The sequence below is a fragment of the Phragmites australis genome, chromosome 7, assembly GCF_958298935.1.
Source record: "Phragmites australis chromosome 7, lpPhrAust1.1, whole genome shotgun sequence".
NCBI classification, from domain to species: domain Eukaryota; kingdom Viridiplantae; phylum Streptophyta; class Magnoliopsida; order Poales; family Poaceae; genus Phragmites; species Phragmites australis.
The window spans coordinates 36537480-36557137 of record NC_084927.1 but is presented as its reverse complement, the minus strand read 5'-3'; the positions used below and the strand labels follow the sequence as shown (position 1 = coordinate 36557137).

Below are 19658 nucleotides of genomic sequence, written 5' to 3'. Positions count from 1 at the left end.
GCATCCGGATATTAAAAAATACCAATTCTGCTGGAGATGGTCTAACGACACCATCTCGTTTCAATGATTGTTCTGGCCATTCGTGCTACTGACGTTGCCGTTGACTGACTGACTGCTATGGAAAGGAGCGATTCAGCGCACGCATTTTTTGACTACCACCGCAATGAGTTTCTTTTCTTTCTTTCTGCTTTTTTGAGACGTAAGTACCACCTCACAGTGGTAATACTCTCCTACCCTGCAACGGAGTGCAAAGCACAAGCGCGGAAGGTAGCAGTATCATCCGTCTTCCACTCCACCACGGGAAAGGCCTGATCCTGCAGCGCGTGTCAACCCAAAAGATATCCCGGCCTTTACTCCTTCTGGGCCAACATTTCACTTCCTTCGTCCTCTCATTTTTTCTTCCGTCTTTTCTTCTCCTCCCTTCTTTTTTTTATTCCTCTCCCTCGTGCATAACAATAAAAAATGTCAGAAGAGTTTTCATTGGCTTCAAAGTAGGAGGGGCTGGTCGTTGGGTCAGATCCCCGTGGGTTTCAGACTCGACAGGACATGTTCGGGTAGGAAATTAGCCCCCTGGGTCTAAATCGAGTCGGGTTTGGAGCCAGAGTTGGTTTTACACCCGTGGGGCCCGTACCCACGGGCCCCGAAATCCCACAATCCATTCACGTATTCTTCCTCACCAGCCCACATAAACCCCCGGCCTATCCCTCTCACCCTCCCCCTCTCAGCTCACTGTCTGCTCTCCCTTATTCTTCTCCATCGCGAGTACAGACTTAGATCCACCACACTGCAATGCCTTAGCTCCATAGCGCCAACACACCGCCGACCACCTGTTGCCTCCCTGCCTTTTTTCGCCATCGGGATCCAGAAGAGCAGGCCATGGCGAGCTCAACCACAACCGCGCCAAGCCTCACCGACGACTGGAGCTCCCCAGGCCGCCACCTTCTTCCTCCTGGCCAGTAGCCGAGCTCATCCACCCCACCATTGATCTCCCTCCCTGCTGCTCCTTTGGCCCGACCGTCGCCAAGGTGAGCTCCACCGTGCTTCATTGAGCCATATGTGCCCCTTCACTTCCTCTCTCCCTCGCCGTAGCGTGCCACTACCGGAGCTCGACTGCCGCTCGCCATGGTAGCCATCGCCGACCTAGTTCCGGCCACTGCATGTCACTGTCGACTAGTAAAACGGAATCCCCACGCCATGATGAACCTCGTGGTGCCCTTATCCTCTTGGCCCTCGAGCTGAGAGGGGTCGAGGAGGAAGTTGTCGGTGTCGGGGAAGAAAGGCACGACTGAGCTGGAATCCGACGGGGATGTGGTTAATCAGAGGCGAGGGGCCAAACGCTACTCGTCGACCGGCCGCCTTTACCTCCACCATCGCCCGTGCTACTCCATCGGACGTGCCCGGTCACCTAGCCCACGCCCTCCGTCGCCCGTGTTGTCCGACGCTCAGGTCCCAGCCAGGGCAAGGGCCAGGGGCCATTTTACACCCGGTGTCTATTTCGAGATCGAGTCAGGCTTAAAGAATCGTTTCGAATCGAGTGTGGACGAGCAAAATCGGATGGAGACAGACCCATTGCCACCCTTAGGCTGGAGGATCCACCCCTGCTCCGTTTGTTTTCCGCCCACGAGCTGCGAGACCAGATTAATTTTGCCGTCACTACCTCGTCGCCTTCGGCCTCGGCTCACCGGGGGCCCAAGTGCTCCACCCACTCACCAACTCCAAAGCGTCGGGCCTCCCCACCAGCCGTGCGCCGGAGAAGCTTTGACAAGCCACGGGTGGAGAACGGTAGAAAACGCACAACGGCCCGTCCTGACTCGCAATTCCTGGGGGCAAGCTCGGCCTTGTGGTCCGCGTCCCGTTAGCCGGGCCTTCTCAAGCAGTCAAGCTGTACACGACACAACACAGGGATTTTAATTTGTTCTATAATTTTTGTTTATCGGCAAAAAGACTAAAATTCATAAAGTTTCGCTGAAATTTCGATTATTTTTCGTCCTCCACTATGTGGGTCTCATATGTCGGTGAAAAAAATTCCGAAAATAGATATTTCGTGCACCTCCGAAATTCACAAAATTTCCATGAAAATTTGGCGAAATTTAAATCCCTGCACAGCACACATGAATAATGACAGAATGAAGATGTGCAGGTGTTTGACGTGAAACTGAAGCTGTACATAACAGCACATACAGAATGACAGAACACCTCGGAGGAGCAGCCTACCAAGTAGCAAGTAGCAACGCATCTACACCTGTTAAGTTGAACAAACAAAAACGAGGAGGAAATTAACACTGGTTAATAGGTCCTACTCTTGTTAATGAATATCATGAATCGTTTTGCTGCTTCTCTCTTCTAGCAACCTCGTACTTTCAAAAACGAGGAGGAAATTAACACTGATTAGTTTACTTTCGATCACTAACCAATCACTAGATCTCATCGTTAAAAAGACACGGAAAGGCCAACTGATTATTCACCATGTTCTTTTTTGAAACGAAATTATTATTGTCCACCATGTTGGACAAGAAACTGGAAGATCTCGAGCACCTTGTGTGATAAATGAAGTGACAACGCGGGCAGCTCCCGTTCAGTCGATCAGGTGGCGAAGGAATAGTTCGACGACGAAATTATTTACTAATCACGTCAAGCAAAGCACCATCCAATCTTGATTTGGTTACATGAATGATGAATGCTTGCGGATAAGAAGATGTTGACGAATGCACGCATGTGTGCCGCCAGCGAAAGATCTCTCACATGGCTGCCACAAGCCCCCTCACCCATGCTTACAAATACAGATCAGGCGGAATGAATGACATTTCCATGTTCAGTCTAGCTAACACTAGGGCAGGGGCATGCGGAGATGTAAAGCCGTTCGACGGGCAGGGACTCCTCTTTCATCTAAAATTACTACTAAATATAGCTATAATAAACAGTAATCATACGAACACCCCTTATTTTGTTTAGGCTTCGCCCCTGCATGCCACCGCTGCTCAAGGACGGCACCGATGAGGGCCAGGAGGCAGCGGCACAAGCGCTGGGCATCCTTGGATGTAATGCGGAGAGCATCGACAAGCTCGTCCATGCCGAGATGTGCTCCTCCTTTGCCTCTACGGTAAAACTAGCCTCTCTAGTGATGTCTCTAGCTAGAGGGAAAAATTTATCGGCGATAGGATTCCGATATTCCTATTTTACTGGTTGGGTCTAGCAAATTTTTTTATCACCTGTTTTTTTTTTTAATTCCCGTCTAGCGGCACACCAGGACATCACTATTGTTATATCTTTAAATCGGTAATACTCTCTTATTTCTATATTATTATGTGGAGTTTTTTATATTAAATGGTTTAGAGACAATTGGTATTATTTTATAGAGAAATTGAGTCATCTTTTTCTGAATTTTGATAAAAAAAATTTGTATATTATGGACAGAATTCCGATAAATCTGAATATCTTATTTATCGGTGACCCTTGATAAATTTCTACTACCAATAAATAAAACTCTGTCTAAAGATGTCCAAATAGACTGCGTCTACTGGGTCAGCCCGAAGCACGACATTGTAGGCATGACCTAAGCACGGCCCGACTCGAGCCTAGACCGGTCGAGTCGGCACAGCATGAGACCCCAAGCCATACCTGAGCCGAGCGCACGGTACGGCAGGTCGACACGGCCCGACCCGAACGTTTTGGGCCGGCACGGGCATGACCCATCCCAGGCACGTGGAGGCCTAGGAGGCACGGCATGGCCCGGCGCGCCCGCTCGGCACGTAGTTGACACGCTCGGGCGGGCAGGGCACAGCCCAGCGAGCGCATGGCGGTATGGTCGGTATGGCACGGCACGGCCCAATGGACAATCCAGGGCCGGCTGTAGCCGTTGCGCATGGGCCCGGCACAAGGGCACAGATGACAGGCAGGGCCACACAGGTTTAAGGGGTTAAACGGGTCCGGAACGACCCGGCACAAATGGGTCAGGAATAGCCTGTTAACTCGATATTTTTGAATTTTGTAGCCGTTTTGTGACCGTTTGAGCTCCAAAAAATTCATTTTTTTTTTTGCAAAAATCACCATTTTTACCTATAAATAAAGGATCACCCTGCCCTTCCATTCCACACCAGCAACATCATTTGCTCTCTTGACTCTTGTTTCCCCCTCTCATTCTTGTCTCAAAATTCTTGAGAATTAGTGATAATTTGGCAAAATTAGTTTGAATTGTTGCCAAAAATCTAAGCAATTCCAAAATCATCATCCTGTTGTCTTGAAGTTGAAGAAATCTTGATGATTTTTTTTCATCGTTGTTCATTCTTGTTTTCTTATTAGTTTTATTATTTGATTGTTTCTAACTCTGAATATTTGTATTGCTTTAGTGTCATTAGCCATTGATTATAGATGTTGGTGATCATGATCATAATACATCCATGAATCATGATTTTTTTTCCAATGACTCACAAGAGATTACGGCATCTTTTTTATATCAGTGCTGCAGGTGATGATGGACCCAACAATGTACCTCTGATTGGTTCACATGCAGGTGATGTGGCAGCACCTCAATCGTCAGGCTCTACAAGTGCACACGTATCAGCAAGCATCAGCTCTAAAAGATTAAGAGCCAGTACTTTCAAAGTTTGGCAAGATTTTGAAAGGTTTTACAGAGAGGAAGATGGGGTAAGTGTCAGATATGCTAGATATTATATTTACAAACATGAATTATCTGTAAAGTCCTTAAGTGAAACGGGACATTTGAAGAGGCATGCCACAACTTGCAAGCGAAAGAGTGGAGCAGCCATGATACAGACAATGCTGCAATACAACCCCGATAGCTCTGTTCATCGTTGGAAGTATGACTCTACCAATGCTCAAAAAGAGTTACACCGCTTCATTGCAAGAGCGGATCTACCACTCAACATCGGTGAGTCTCCTCTATTTAAAGATTATATTAAACAAGCTCATAATACTAGGTTCACGCATGTTTCTTAATAGACAATTAGTAGGGATATGATAAAATATTATAATATGTGTCGTAGTAAGTTTAAAGAAATGATGCAAATATGTACATTTTTAGTTACTTTGACCTCGGACATATGAGCAGGTAGGGCTAGAGAGGATTATCTTAGTATTCTTGCTCATTTTGTTAATAATGATTGGAAATTAGAAAAGAGAATAATAGATTTCAAGTTGATTAATAATGCGCATACCGATAAAAATATTGCTGAAAAAATATTTCAAGTAATTGAAGACTTTGGTCTCACAAATAAAATATTTTCTATCACTTCAGATAATATTAGTGCAAAATTTAGAGCCATGGATATTCTTACTCTGTTGTTTAGTACATATGATGAATCTTTCTTATTATGTCAATGATGTGCTTGTCATATTATCAATCTTATAGTAAAATCCGGTTTGAAGAGGTTATCGTAATACCTACACGATTTTCATACTGCAATATTTTTGTAAACTCCTCTAACCAACGAATTACAGCATATAAGTAATACTGTGTTGCAATGGATGTGCATCTATATAAGTTTGTTGTGGACATACCGATAAGATGAAACTTTACTTTCTTGATGCTAAAAAATATTATACCATATAAGAGCATATTTGGTGTGTTTATTCATACGCACTATCATCAGCATAGGGGTCAAACTTTACTCACGGAAGCGTATTGTTATATTGCTGAAAGGATACTAAAGTTTATTGAATTTTTTATCATTCAACAGTGAGTTTATCAGGATTTTATTATCCAACATCTTGTATAGTAGTGCATAATATTGTTAAAATTGCTAACCATTTAAACATGTATGAAAATGATAATCTTCTAAGAGATTGTGTAGTTCCTATGAAATCTAAAATTTTAAATTATTGGAAAGAAATTCCTTAGTTATATACATTTGCCTTTATTTTAGATCATATAGCCAAGTCGCGGGTTTTTATAGAGTTTTCACAATTCTAGATGATGCTTTTGGTCATGATTATTCTATTTATTATACTAATATTTTTTTCTAAGTTATTAGATGTTTATAGTAAATATAAAACAAAATATGTCAGAATTCGCCTGAAATGACATCCACTAGCACCAACAACAAGTAAGAAGACGACAACGTGGGAAAAAAATATTTGGCAGAGATTCTTCATCAAGAAGTTCAGACTCTTCGTCACGATCATCTACGACAACGAGCGCTAGAATTCTAACATCTGGACTTCAGAGGGGAGCTAACTATTTTCATCGACAGCGATGTTATCAGCTATGAACAAGAAAATATCAACATACTGCAATGGTGGTATGAGCACAAGATGAATTATCCAATACTTTCACTGTTAGCACGAGATTTATTAACGATTCCCGTATCTACAGTTTCTTCAGAGGCTGCCTTCAGTCTTACTGAAAGGATAATCGAAGAGAGAAGAACAAATCTCACAAGTGAGATGGTGGAAATATTCACCATAATAAAACACTGGGAACAAGCTGAAACACGAATGCAACACACTGCAGAGAACACTAAGCTTCAAGCTTCATTCAAAAATTTGTATCTAGATGTTAATGAGAACGTGTAATTTTCAATTTTCTGAGTTAGGTTGTACTATTTTTTTCCTTTGCTAGAAAGGTTTTTAATGAGACAACCTATCAATAAAGCTTATTTTTAGAATTAATTATGTCTCCCCATTATTTGTGGATTTTTTATGATTTTTAAAGCGATACGGGATCCGTCACCCACCTCTCATCTTTTCCTATAAATAGCCACTATCCGTCCATACCAAACTCTCATTAATCCAAACTCCAAAGCCACTTGTCCACTTTAACAAATTGATTATATATTTTCAATTTCCTATTCATGAAAAACTTGCGTGCATAATCATAGGTGTGGCAATATTTTGATAAGGTCCTTAGAGAAATTAGCAGACAACATATATGATTTGTTAAGTGTAGTATATACAACAATAAATTAGGTGCTAGGTCTACGAATAGAACATGACACTTGAAGAAACATGTTAAATATTGCAAACAAAAATCTAGGGTTTATAATAAAATTGTATAATTTTCGAAGTATAACCATATGTTATACTCTTTTTACTTTTAGTAGAAAGGTTTTTAACAGACAACCAATCAATAAAACCCATTTTATTTATTTTCTATATTTTTGATTTTTTAGAATTTGTAACTATTATTTTTTATTTTTTTTCTATTTTCGAAGTGCTGCCGGACCAACATGCCCAGCCGTGCCGATGGGCCGGCCATATCTCCATTGTGCCCATCGACCCGTCGGTGTGTAGTCATGCCACCGAGCTGCCTCTACATTGTGCCTCCATCGGGTCGCCCATGCCTCCGAACAGGCCGGGCTAGTCGTGCCGTCAAACCATAATCGTGCCCAGACCGATCCAACATGGTACGGTAGATATCGAGCTGTACTGTAGGCTGAGAGGACGGCACACGGACCAACCTAGACGGTCCGTGCTAGACTAGCCCGAAAGACCTATTTGGACATCTCTGACTCTGTCTAGCTCCGCCATTGTCGACGGGTGACAGGAGAACGGGACGAGATGGTGCGTGCATACAAATGCAGCGAATGCAGCACTCGCTGTTCGTTCGTGATTGCCTGGATATCCGCAAGAACGTGGACAAATGTATTCCCGCAAGGGGAGGAGACACACCATCCTGACAGTGGCATATGAGGGCCCATCGATCGCCCATGCGTGCTGTATAGTGTGTACTACTACTCGCTCAATCCACTCTCAGAGCAGAGAGCAGTTCATGCGCGCAGCGGAAGGCTGGGACAAACAGACTCAGGTTTTTGTCGATCCGGCCGGGAGGCGACCCGACTGAGCGCGTCCAGGGCTGGGGGGCCGCGTACCTGGTGCGAACCCAGCACAAAATCTGGAGGATTCATTGCACTTGCGCGTGATGGCCGTGGTGCCGAACGTCCAAGGGCACGCGGCCCCGGTTGGCCCGCCGCTCTTTCCCCCGCGCGCCCGACATCCCATGGAGACCGCGGCGTGGCCCCGGGCCGCAACACGCTCCCCTGCCGTGCGCGCCGGTCGAGCTCGCTCCGAGGCCGGCTGGCCCGGCGGCCGGCCGGCCGCCCTTCCCATGAGATGAGATTGCATGCAAGTACTACTGCACCCGGGGGCCGGCAGACCACAACGCCGCCTCGTGTCGACACGCGTGACCGATGGGACCGTCCGATCAGTCAGGCGTAGATCGTGGCACGACATCGGTGGTACTTGTTACCGTCACCTGTCGGTTTTTGTGGCCGTTGTTCGATTATGTTGGTGATCGTGACTGGGTTCAGAATTAGCAAGAAGACCTGGTTTGACATAACGGTGCGCATGTAACCATGGTTGAATGTTGATTCCTTGCTAATCCAGTAGTACTATTGTTTGAACCTGGTTCGAGGGTTACCTAGAGTTTTAGGTTGTCACACCTTAATCAATGATCTTGCTTGATAATGTGTTGCATCGTTACGGATGAATTATATTTTTTTTAAAAATAAAATTTTATTAACTCGTATCGATACATTGAATTGATGCAACCACACATAGAAGGAATTCTGTTTTGGCTGAAACATAGGTGGCCAAAGAGATTCCAGGTTCCCCTATGCGACAGTCAACCAAAACTGTCACTCGCCTACACGTACGACTAGTCTCCAATGCACAGAAGAACATACAGTAGAATCTAAGCACCGAACCTACACATCTTGCCGACACGTGTACTTCATCCGGCCTTTCGTCCTCGTCAAGCACCACAAGACTTGACGCGCCTCTGTCGTCTCGTCCATGGACCAATGGCCGTCCAGGTGTTCCAACGTGGCGGTCATCATAGCAGCTGGCAGTGTTCGGCAACTGTGCATGCACCAAGATCGCCCGGCTGGCCCCCCGGCCGTGTCACTGCATGCTGATCCTGCTGTATCTGAATCTATACCCTCTCATTTCACAACCGTGATCCGTTGTATCATAGATAGACAGATATGATTCCATAGTATTTCTATGAACAGTATATTTGCTATCGTACCTAGCGCACAGGCGCATTGCTACTGTTCCCCCACTGATTTCACCCAGTCAGAGGATCTGGATTTGCTCTATCTATCCGCAGCAATTAAGCTTGTGCCTTGTCGTCCTCGCCACCCTGTGTTTGTACACTTGCCCCTTTGTATAAATGCATGATCAATGCCACATGGCGATCGTGGTAAGTATCTCTCGCGAGTTAAGCATCGATCGATCTCGAACAGGATCGCGTCTATCTATCTACCTATCTGGCTATCCTGCGGTAGCTAGCATCAATCTCTTGCAGCCCTCCCCTTGGGCGCAGTATATAAGCGCCCAGCACCTGAGGCTCCCATATCTTGCTATCAAGTGGCCACCACCAGAGTATCGGACAGTGAGACAGAGCATCGCCATGCCGAAGCTGCAGAGGTTCAGAGGAGTGAGGCAGAGGCACTGGGGCTCCTGGGTCTCCGAGATCCGCCACCCACTCCTGTACACTCCTCGCTCTAGAACCCTGCACTGATGGCTTGGTTAGATTTGGTCATGTTCTGAAGTAGCGACTTCCTGTGCGCATCTGCTGCTGCAGCTTTCTGCCATGTCATGCATGCGTATGCAGGTGTGCACAGGCGTTGTTCTGATCTGGCACGCTTGTGGTTTTGTGTCTCTGGTGGTGGTGCAGGAAGACGAGGATCTGGCTGGGCACGTACGAGACGGCGGAGGACGCGGCGCGGGCGTACGACGAGGCGGCGCGGCTGATGAGCGGGCCCGTGGCGCGCACCAACTTCCCCCTGACCGGCAGCGGCGGCTCGGGCGGCACCCTCTCCCCTACGCTGCGCGCGAAGCTGGAGAAATGCTGCACGGCGTCGGCACCGGCGCAGGACGGCGCGAACGTGTCAAGAACGGGGGGAGGAGATGGCAGCGGCGTCCGCCGGGACAACGAGGATGCGAAAGGTGACCACGGCGGCGGCGGCGAGGAGTACATCGAGGAGATGATCAGGGAGCTCACGTACTACGGCTCCGTGGAGATACATCATCCCACCTCCACCTCCGTCGCCGCGCCCTGTTCGAGCTCGGTGATTAGGTGAACAAAGCTAGCTAGATTAGCCGCTAGCTGATGCAGCCATCGATTCGACTGCGTTGTTTTGTTAGGCGCATTAGCCATCAGGGGTCCGGAGGAATGGAACGCGAGTTGCATTTGCATCCGGCTGGGACCCTTCCTAGGCTGGGCTGGGATTGAGCCGTGTACAGAGCGGGAAGGGGACCAATTATCTTTTAGGATAAGGGGCCTTGATTTGGTTCATGATGTGAAACTTGTTCTGGCATTGTCGTTTAGCTTCTTTGGTAGATGAGCTTTAGCCCCTTTATCTTTCCTTCGCAAAACTGCAAATTCCGGTACATACATAGAGATGACGTGACGCATGGCCGACCAGATTCATCTTCAATTCTTCGTGCTAGAACCCGACGGATTGTCATTTCTAGTCTGGGACAATGGCTATATATAAGGCGACTAATATTTTTCTTAAGCATTAGTCACACCTTTGCATATATCTTGTCGGATTAACATCAATCATACAATACGAATCTAATGGTCACAAAAAATCACTAAAACTTCAGAAACGAGCAGGCAAACTTACAAATAGCGAAGCTGTTCTAGTCTTCGCTCCTATGAGCAGTCGAGGAGGGTCGTTCACAAGACGTCATGAACGAACCTTCAGGAGCGATCCGTTTCTCCATGGCCGAGCACGATCAAAATACAGCCTTTGGCCCATGCACGCAAGTTGCCTGCTACAGAACAAAATAGGTTGTGCATGCGAAGGGTGAGGCCTCTCCTATAAGTTATGAACATGGCATGCCTCAGCGTCAGTGGTAAGATAGACCATATAAAATGAGAAATATATCAGAAAGCAACTGTAACCATGATGGTGGTGCAACAACCAGCACTGCTTCAACCACAGAACCAGTACTTCCTAAGGCAAGCGTTTTTTTTATTTAAAAAAAGCAGCGAAGGTAAACACACAAACAGAAAAGCTGACGTACAAAACAGGGGTTACATCGCTAGAAACATCAGCGTCCACGATACAGAGAAACAACTGTCACTAGATTCACACTAGTCACCTAGTTGGCTAGAACACTTGATACTTGTCACTGCTACAATACAATCAACCCAATTGTTCTCCCAACTGCACAAACTACCCAGAAGCTTATGAAAACTATGACACTGAGATGGGGCAAGCAGCTACATATCCTAGTAATCAATTCTAATCACGAAACGTGGTTATTATGAAGCCTACAATAATACAACATGGATACAAGTGTTGAACTGTCAACGTGCAATGCCTTGTATGAAAAACAACCAATCGACGCTAACTCTAATTAACCTAGGTATCATGTCGCCCTTTTGGGCCGTTAATATTAGTATACAACAATATCATGCAGCAATGCTTTTACTTCCCTCTTCCTCTTGTGCCTCGTGCCACCCTTTTCCGTCCTCGCCGAACATAGGATGGTTCCGAGGCTCCCTTAGCTGTTTTTTTTGGATTCATTCTCGTGCCATTCTCGACAGAATCAACATCAGCAGCATCAGCTGCAGACTCAGTTAAGTCCTTACTGATGGGTGGCACAGCACTGCTTGAGTTAGTGCAACTGGGATTATCATTGCGTGAAGATTCTAGCCCCGAGTTAGCGTTTGATTGATCCAGAAGACTGCATTAGCAAGAGACATCTATTTTTGTAAATGTAAGTTCCATAGAAAAAATGGAAAGTACAAAAAAAAAATCTGCACATGTTGTGTTACCCGTTGGCAGATGTTTTATTGGTCGACCCATTCATGCTAGTCTGAATTGGGGGATCTGCATCCTTTGTTCTGAACCCTGGAAAAGTTCAAATAAAACCAGTAAGCCATCATAAGCATAATAGCAGGTATTAGCTAGCTTCAAAATAACAAAAAGCAGTCAATGAATAGACTAAGATAACAGTAAGAGGCTGAAAAAAAAACTATTGGTTGGTTTTTGCTTTAGCTTCAGTTCTAGGACCCTTCGGACCAAAGGGGCTATATCCTAACAAAAAGAAGAGACACCTCGAGCCTTCAACTAACACAAACCAGCAGCCAACAGAAGCAGTTGAGAGACCTAACGAACCCGATGCACTTACAGCAGTATGACCACACATAACCAGAAGAACTACCTTTGGGGTTTATACCATTTCTCAAGCTTTTGTTGGACTTCAAGCTCCATAAAGACTCACAGGTTGTAAAACCCATTTAAACCCAGTTGCTGGGGAGTTGTCAATACAAGTTTTTCTGTCAGTTTTTCCTTTTTGATGATAATCAGTCATGACTGCATTAAATCTTGCTCAATTCAGAAGGATTTGTCTCCACTTAGGCAAATTCCAGTCCTTCCATGTCACGCCCCGGGCCTAAATGACCTGGAGCCATGGTGGCAGGTGGAGGAGATAGCATGCAGCAAGAAGGAAGTGTACACAGGGGGGAAGGGGGAGGGGGGAGATTAGAGGCAACTTGCTTGCCCTTTCGTGATAATAACTTTCCCTTATATAAAGGGGTCCCCTAACAAACTGAACTGAGGATAGAATACAAAATCTTTTAAACTAAACAATCTTATCTGCTAATTTACCTCTAAAGGAAAACCAGGATTATCAAACAGCCCAAGGCTGCCCTGTGTGATGGCTCTGGTCATTTGGTGGCTTTCACCCCATGCCGGTGTGTGTAGGGTATACCACACATGACATTCCAAGTGAAACCGGCATTTACTGGTTGACAAAAGGAATTCTGTCTTTTCCTGTGCCTCACAGGCAAGGTATTCTCACGATTCTTGACCAATAGTCCCTGCTATCAACTGGATGATCTAAGTAGACTACTAGACTTCCAGCCAGATAAAGTTATTACTGCTCTGCAACCAGCAGGACAATTTGGCAATTTATGGGCAGCCAGCAACTAACTCAGAAATCATCTATAATAACTGATGAACAACACTTAAAATTGTCACTTAAACCAATCAGTTCATAAAATGCTGGTGTTGGCTAGGAAATATGGTTAAGGTTGATATTTAGACAGTTACTTCTAGACTTTGGCATTGCAAAACCTAATGGAACTCCAGTGGCTGTGACCATTATCAGCAGAAAACAAGTATTAATAGTTTGCCCTAATCAGGCAACAAGCGGTGAATCTGTAAATGAGTAGGATGACCAGACTCTACAACAGAAGTAAGCAAAAATGTGGCACAAAAAAAAAACTGCTGAAACTCGGAAACTTCTCTAGCTATATTAGGTCATTAGCACAATAGAGAAAGTTTGATGGGAGTTCAGAGTCCAGACAAAATCAAGCTGATTTAACCAAAGGAAAGGAGTGGAGTAAAAGACAAATTACAGTCAAGATCTATGTCAGCAAGGGACATACCTGAAGCTGAGTTGATATGTGATTCCCCTATTTGCGGTTCTGCTATGGGAGCTTTAACATCACTGTGGCCAGTAGCATCCTTAGTAACACTAAGACAGGACAAAAAATGTAACTTGAAGTATTTAACAAAATCAAGGAATAAATTATAGTACTATGTTAGTTTCAGGATAAATAAACAAAAACCTAAGCATACAATAATTCAGAAAACTATCTAATATTATCAAATCCTAGCATATATCATGGAAATGAGGATTAGAATGCTTCACGAATGCAAAACTTTTCAATATAAAGGACAGTAAAAAAGTGATGAAAGACGTGATTGATATTGATCATGTAATCATACAAGCATAATCATTTAGGTTGCACAACTTGTGTAAAAAAAAAATATCACGTGTTTAAACAAAGTGCATGCTAAAATTAGATCCTAACATAGAGAAACATCTCAGCAGAACCAAAATACAGGATCAGTTTCTTAAAATAAGTTCAGGTTCAAATATATGCAGGTAAAGAATTTACAGCTCAGCGTATATTCAAAGTACTTTGTGATGGTGATACTTTGTTACTCATAAGCTAAGCTTATAAATGATGTTGCAACTGCAGTAAAAGTAACTTGATCGGTAAGCATTTTCTATGCCAAAACTGACCTTGTGGGAGACATATTGTTCCCCTCTGCTACCTTATCTGCACCATATGTACCCACAATAGAAGATATTATTACAACATGATATTCACAAGTTTCTATAATTACTAAGCAGGAATAATACATGGTTAAAAACTGGGAAGAATGTCATCAGATAACCAGGGGACAAGAGTCAAGGACAACGGGACAAGGAGAGTTTACCGGGATGAAGTTCGGATGCAGCATGGTATTCTTGAGGTGCATTCCCATTGTCCCTTGCAGGGTCCACAGGCTCAACAATACCCTTAGGAAAACAAAATGCACTGATAAATAAAAGATGTTACTTGTGATTTGTGAGACAAACTACAGAAAAAGTTGAGGACACATGTTTATGAACAAATACATTTTTGAGCATTTGTCATTGTCAACAAAACAGACCCAATAGATTTGTACTACAAATTCAAAAAAGTGAAAATGTAGGTAGGGAAAACATAAGTTATCATATATTAACAGGAGCAGCTAGGGCAACAGCTTAGTTCACAATGTATCAGGAAAGGTTCAGATCCACATTGGCTAGAATGTATCATATATTAACAGGAGCAGCTAGGGCAACAGCTTAGTTCACAATGTATCAGGAAAGGTTCAGATCCACATTGGCTAGAATGTACTCTTTTCAAAAGATTAAGGCATCACAAACAAAATTAATACATGTACAAGCCACTTGCTATGTAGGTCATGAGGCTACTGACAACAAAAGCACTGAGCTATGTCAAATTGAAACCAAATATACAAGTAATGCAACACTAACATACAGCAAAAATCATGAATTGCTCACATCATTTCCATCTTCAGTTGGTGTGGTAGGTATGGAGCACCCACTGACAGGTTCTGTTGCTGCAATTTTACCAGAACCTATATTTACTTAAACAAATTAGTTATTCATGGTAAAAAAAAGTGCAATTAAATAATGTGGGGGTGAAGCATGAGTATAAAATATCAAAGCATGCAGCCTGAGTAATTTTGAAGTCAAGAGAAGCCCAGAAGTGTAAAGAAGTTTCACCATTATTAGTTTGGGCAGGCTCTCCAACTTTCTCATCAGTACCCAATGAGAATATAGAGGTATCATTCTCAAATAATATGGACGTAGAATCATAATGCCTGAATTTAGAAGCATCTGCAGAACCTCCCGAAGATCCCATGCGAGCTCTTCGTGATTCCTCCAAGTTTGCCCAAAAGTTGGAAAGGTAGTCTTCCTTCATAGTAACCTTTACAAGGTAAAATACTTGGTTAGAAGTGAATATGCAAGCATAACTGAGACAGCAATTAACCAGACAGGTGTCGAGTGTGATAATGATTAAGAAAAGAAAAGTCTGCAACACGTAATTGCACAGTTTTCCTGCCATATTATCATGATCTTTTTTACCAACTTCACTCAGTTTCTCTGCTCAGAAATCTTATGAATCTTTACCGTAATAAGTCAATGCAGCAATTTATTAAAAAAGAGAAATTCAGAGTTTCAGACAGTCATACAATGATACGTGGTCGGTGGCAATTTCTTCATATCTCCCTAAGACTGGAATACGGATCAATATAACAACGCATCAGTACTTTAAGTGCTGATAGTGAGAATTGAGTGATAGCTCGATTGGTTGAGCCTCCAGTTGAGAGGCCGCCCACCCTGGCTTGAACCCAGGTGCTTGCAGGTCATGTGAGTACCTCCCTAAAGGGTTCCGTACTCCCCTCTCTTAAGACAAAGCCAGGGGATGTCTTCTCCCTATGGTCGAGTTTTTTAAGTGCTAATGGTCATATAAAAGGTTGTGTGAAGTTCATCAGTCTTATAAGGGAATGAGATTTTCTTAAACTAACTGTTGGGGATCATCTCCTGCCATCCCCGCACCCGAAGACGACTGCGAAGTTAGTTGGAGGTGCTGCGGGACAACTGCCGCGCTGGTTGCATCTTCCTATAACCGAATTGGCGTATGCGAAGACTGATCTACCTCGACTGTCGGGCGAAGCCCCGATTCGCGTCCCGCGTCCTTCGCTCCGTGCGAAGATAAGACCAGGCCTTCGCCAGGAGGCGGCGAAGGCAGCTCGTCAAGAGGTCGGACAAAGAGGGCTTCGATATCCTTCGGTTGGGAGACCAGCTGGACAGTGGGCCCAATTGTCATGGGCACGGTTGTAATTATGGGATCATGCTCATTTGTACCATATTACCCCCGGATATTCCGGGAATGTAGCAGGTTAGGGGGTAATATGTGTAAACCGGGCCCGTGATCGCCGGATACGGGCTATAAATAGAGCCACAGTGTAAACATGAAAGGTAATCGAAAACTGTTCTACTTCCAGTACACGTCACCATAAGGGACCTTCGCCACTTCCACCCCCGAAGGCCCATCTTGTCTGGGACTTCGATCCCAACACTAACCATATATCACAAATGATCAAAATATTGCCATGAAAACCTAGGCTGGACATAAGTATGCATTGCCAAATTTACATCAATGACCCAAAATAAAATTTCTTGCATTACCTTTGATGACGAGATAGAGTATTTGGACTTTCCTTCATCATCATAAAAATGTATCCCACCAGAGGGTGATGTGTTAAACTTCTGACTGCCTAAGTATGGGGACTGCCTAGGAGGTAACGACTGCATGTATGATTTCGCTAAGTCAACTGGAGAACCCATGTCAGAGTCGAAGCCCTGTATGAGATGTCAATCCATAAAGGTAAGAAACAATTTAACCAACAAAAACTAACAGTCAATTGTGCCAATCACCAAAAAACTTAAGGTTTTTAAAGATTAGAAGGAAAAGATATTTATACTCACAGAACTAAATACATCAGTGTTTAATGTGCATGGTCCATTGTCTTCAGGCTTTAGGCCTAGTCCCTGCCTTTTCTCTTCCAACCATTTCTTTGCTTCCGTAACTGCTGCAGTGCATAGCTCAGGTGATGCTTGGAGAGGAGAGCCAGGAGAAAAACTACCAGGTCTCATACTAGAGAATGGAACTAATTCAGGGAAATTCCGATCACGGCTCAAGGAGCGCCAAGCTCCTGTGAAGTCATGGCCAATGCCTGCATTCCTACTTGGGATTTCTTTTGGCGTTCCATACTCACAAACGTCAGGAAACATAGAATCTTTAACACGTGATTTTATTAGTTCTATCATCTTATCACATTCATCCCTGCAAAATATTAACATTAATGATTCAGAGTGAAAGTGTATCTGAAGAGGGTATTATTAAGAAATCAAGGCCCAAAATGATTATGGATCTAACAGACATAAAAATCACAACATCTCCTCAACAAATAGCATGTGTAGCAGTTTCATAAGGGTTCAGGTAGCATTACATGAGTAATGATTTACAGTGCTAGGTTTTCTCAGCGTTGCACTATTGAAGAGTCCCTACATCATCCAGTGCAATATGAGTATGACTTTGGTTCGTCCACCAACTCAAATTTTAAAGTTTGTCCATTGCAATTCATTCAAAAAGTCCACAAGACAAGCATTAAAGAAACTTCACCTTAAGTCATATGCATCTAAGAATGCACCATCAACATTTTTGCTAAATGAGATGTAACTAGAATATTTTTACTACTACATTTAACTATCAGAGGCTGTCCAGAAAAAAAAAATGCCATTATACATGTTAGCACACATATAAAAGAATAATAGTATTCTGGTTACCTTGAAAATGTTTCCTTCATAACCATTTGCTCAATAGCAAGCTTTGACTCGCTATAAGGAACTATCGCTCCACGATTGTCATGAATATCTTCATTCTCATCTGCATGGGTACTTCAAATTAACACATTTGTAACTTACATGCAAAATAGCCCATATGGATGCAGGTTACAATAAAGAATATTCATCTAAATGTGTACAGCACATTATTGTGGTGTGAGGACACACTTAACTGCTAGCAGTACAGGAATGGCAATGATCTGATGACATTGGGAGGAAGGTTTATAATTAAAATTTTAAAATACATTTGCTTGTAATGAAGCATCAATTTAAGTATCTTTATGATGGCTTGGGCCTGAAAGTAAGTAATAAGCATTACTCCTACACCTTCTTCTGTTTACTGGTTGAAAAGATTGTCCAACATCGCTAAGATCAAGACTGAGGAAATTCTCTAATCACTTTACAAAAAAATACAAGAGGTGCAGACATTCAATACCAAAGAATATCCAAAGAAACGAAGCTCCCAAATGAGGTCCGTTCAGGGAAAAAAAAAGGGTTAAGACTCTGCTCCTTCTATCCTGATTTTAAGAGCGCAATTAAACCTCAGCGTGGTGCCAGTTTATCAAATCCCATGGATTCAGTTGTCTCCGTGAATGACTGACGTCATCTTATGACACGTACCAGATGGATTGGTGATAATATTGAACCTCAGTTGGTAGATGCAATACGTCAACTTGTACACAATGGAAACCCCTAAATCAATTTAATATTCCAATTGCAGAACATAGATAAGAGTAATTCAGCGTTTTCGAATCAATACATGTCTGTCCCCAACCCCCTACGGAAGTCCTTACTCTACCAAAATCCTATGCGCAATTGAGGTGACAGAACACACCCTTTAGCCAACAATGACAACGAATTAGCAAAAAAATCGAAAGCTACTAGCCTAATTTTAGCAAACCAAGCCAAAACCCTAGGTCGCCAAGCCGAAGCGGAGAAGTAACTTGCGCGAGTACTCGCAGATATGCCAGCATAGTAAGATAGACAAGCGGCTCACTGAACTGAACTGAACGATGGAGTGGGGGAGAGGGAGGGAGAGTGAGTGGAAGCGAGGAAGGAGAAATTACTCACCGGAGCTCAAGCCGTTAGCGTCTTCGCCGTCGTCGTCTTCCTCCTCCTCCGAGGCCGCCTCCTCAGGCGAGGAGAACAACAACACGGAAGAAAATACCCTCCTCGCCCCGTAGACGAAGCTGGAGAGCCACCCGGGGCTAGTCCCCGTCGCCCCCTCCGCCGGCGACGCCGCATCCTCCTCCGGCGAGAGGCGGCGGCGCTGGACCCGCCCCGAACCGGATCTGTCGCCCTCGCCGTCATCCTCCGGCGATCGCCGGCGGCGAGTCCCGAAGAGGGACGCCATGGGATGGGGTGGAGGAAGGAGTTCGAACCTGAGGCGTGAGGCGATTTTGGAAGGGACGGCACGAACTGCTACGGCCACTACTTTAAGCGGGAGCGTGTTGGCGATACTCCCATGACATGTGGGACCAGTTCTTGAGCTTGCGTGCTTGGGACCCACTCGCAGGGGCTGGTTAGCTGGACCGTTACCTTGGTCCGGGTGACGTGGGACTAAATGGGACAAAGTTAGCGGCCTACGGGCTGGCTGTGAACCGCTCTTTTAACTTCTAACCTCAATCCACAGAAGGACCAACTGTACCATTGAATGAGGCGCAGAGCCCACCGCGTAGTTAGTTAGTCAGGGCCCAGTTGTATGTGACTCGGGTGGTGGATCCGCCGTGCGAGACAAGGTGTAATTTTTAGATTTTGATTTTTTTAAAACTTTTTCTACCGAGAAACCATGTCTAAAAATAAATCTTTTTTAAGCACTGTAACTATTAATTCCGTTGTTAGGTAGCATGACGTCATGATAATTGGTAGCTGCTATATATGATATTGCAAGTTCATATGTGGCAATTATTATAGCGTTAATTGTC

At 44.2% G+C, this 19658-nt stretch overlaps 2 protein-coding genes across 4 annotated transcripts; one reads left to right on the top strand and one right to left on the bottom strand.

Moving 5' to 3' along the window:
* Positions 1-9186: 9186 nt before the first annotated feature.
* On the top strand, positions 9187-10307 carry LOC133923694 (ethylene-responsive transcription factor ERF003-like). The gene is made up of 2 exons (XM_062368980.1): positions 9187-9447; positions 9635-10307. The coding sequence occupies exons 1-2, from the start codon at positions 9368-9370 to the stop codon at positions 10038-10040; spliced, it is 486 nt and encodes a 161-aa protein (XP_062224964.1). The 5' UTR covers positions 9187-9367; the 3' UTR covers positions 10041-10307.
* Positions 10308-10963: 656 nt separating this feature from the next.
* LOC133925140 (protein KAKU4-like) lies at positions 10964-19154 on the bottom strand. 3 transcript variants are annotated; one of them, XM_062370993.1, is made up of 11 exons: positions 18805-19154; positions 17677-17776; positions 16816-17173; positions 16516-16689; positions 15046-15250; positions 14821-14897; positions 14208-14289; positions 14011-14047; positions 13367-13455; positions 11750-11825; positions 10964-11658 (listed from the first exon to the last, which is right to left on the bottom strand). In XM_062370993.1, the coding sequence occupies exons 1-11, from the start codon at positions 19085-19087 to the stop codon at positions 11400-11402; spliced, it is 1740 nt and encodes a 579-aa protein (XP_062226977.1). In that variant the 5' UTR covers positions 19088-19154; the 3' UTR covers positions 10964-11399. The 3 variants fall into 3 exon arrangements, with proteins under 3 accessions (XP_062226977.1, XP_062226979.1, XP_062226978.1); XM_062370995.1 differs by having other exon boundaries at positions 13367-13428; XM_062370994.1 differs by having other exon boundaries at positions 14821-14879.
* Positions 19155-19658: the final 504 nt, after the last annotated feature.

What these genes read in the sequence shown, in the direction of transcription:
- LOC133923694 (XM_062368980.1), top strand. Translation starts at nt 9,368, where the DNA reads ATGCCGAAGCTGCAGAGGTTCAGAGGAGTGAGGCAGAGGCACTGGGGC. An exon ending in GAGATCCGCCACCCACTCCT is followed by an intron (nt 9,448 to 9,634) that starts GTACACTCCTCG and finishes GTGGTGGTGCAG; the next exon opens with GAAGACGAGGATCTGGCTGG.
- LOC133925140 (XM_062370993.1), bottom strand. Translation starts at nt 19,087, where the DNA reads ATGGCGTCCCTCTTCGGGACTCGCCGCCGGCGATCGCCGGAGGATGAC. An exon ending in CGCTAACGGCTTGAGCTCCG is followed by an intron (nt 17,777 to 18,804) that starts GTGAGTAATTTC and finishes GTACCCATGCAG; the next exon opens with ATGAGAATGAAGATATTCAT. An exon ending in ATGAAGGAAACATTTTCAAG is followed by an intron (nt 17,174 to 17,676) that starts GTAACCAGAATA and finishes AATATTTTGCAG; the next exon opens with GGATGAATGTGATAAGATGA.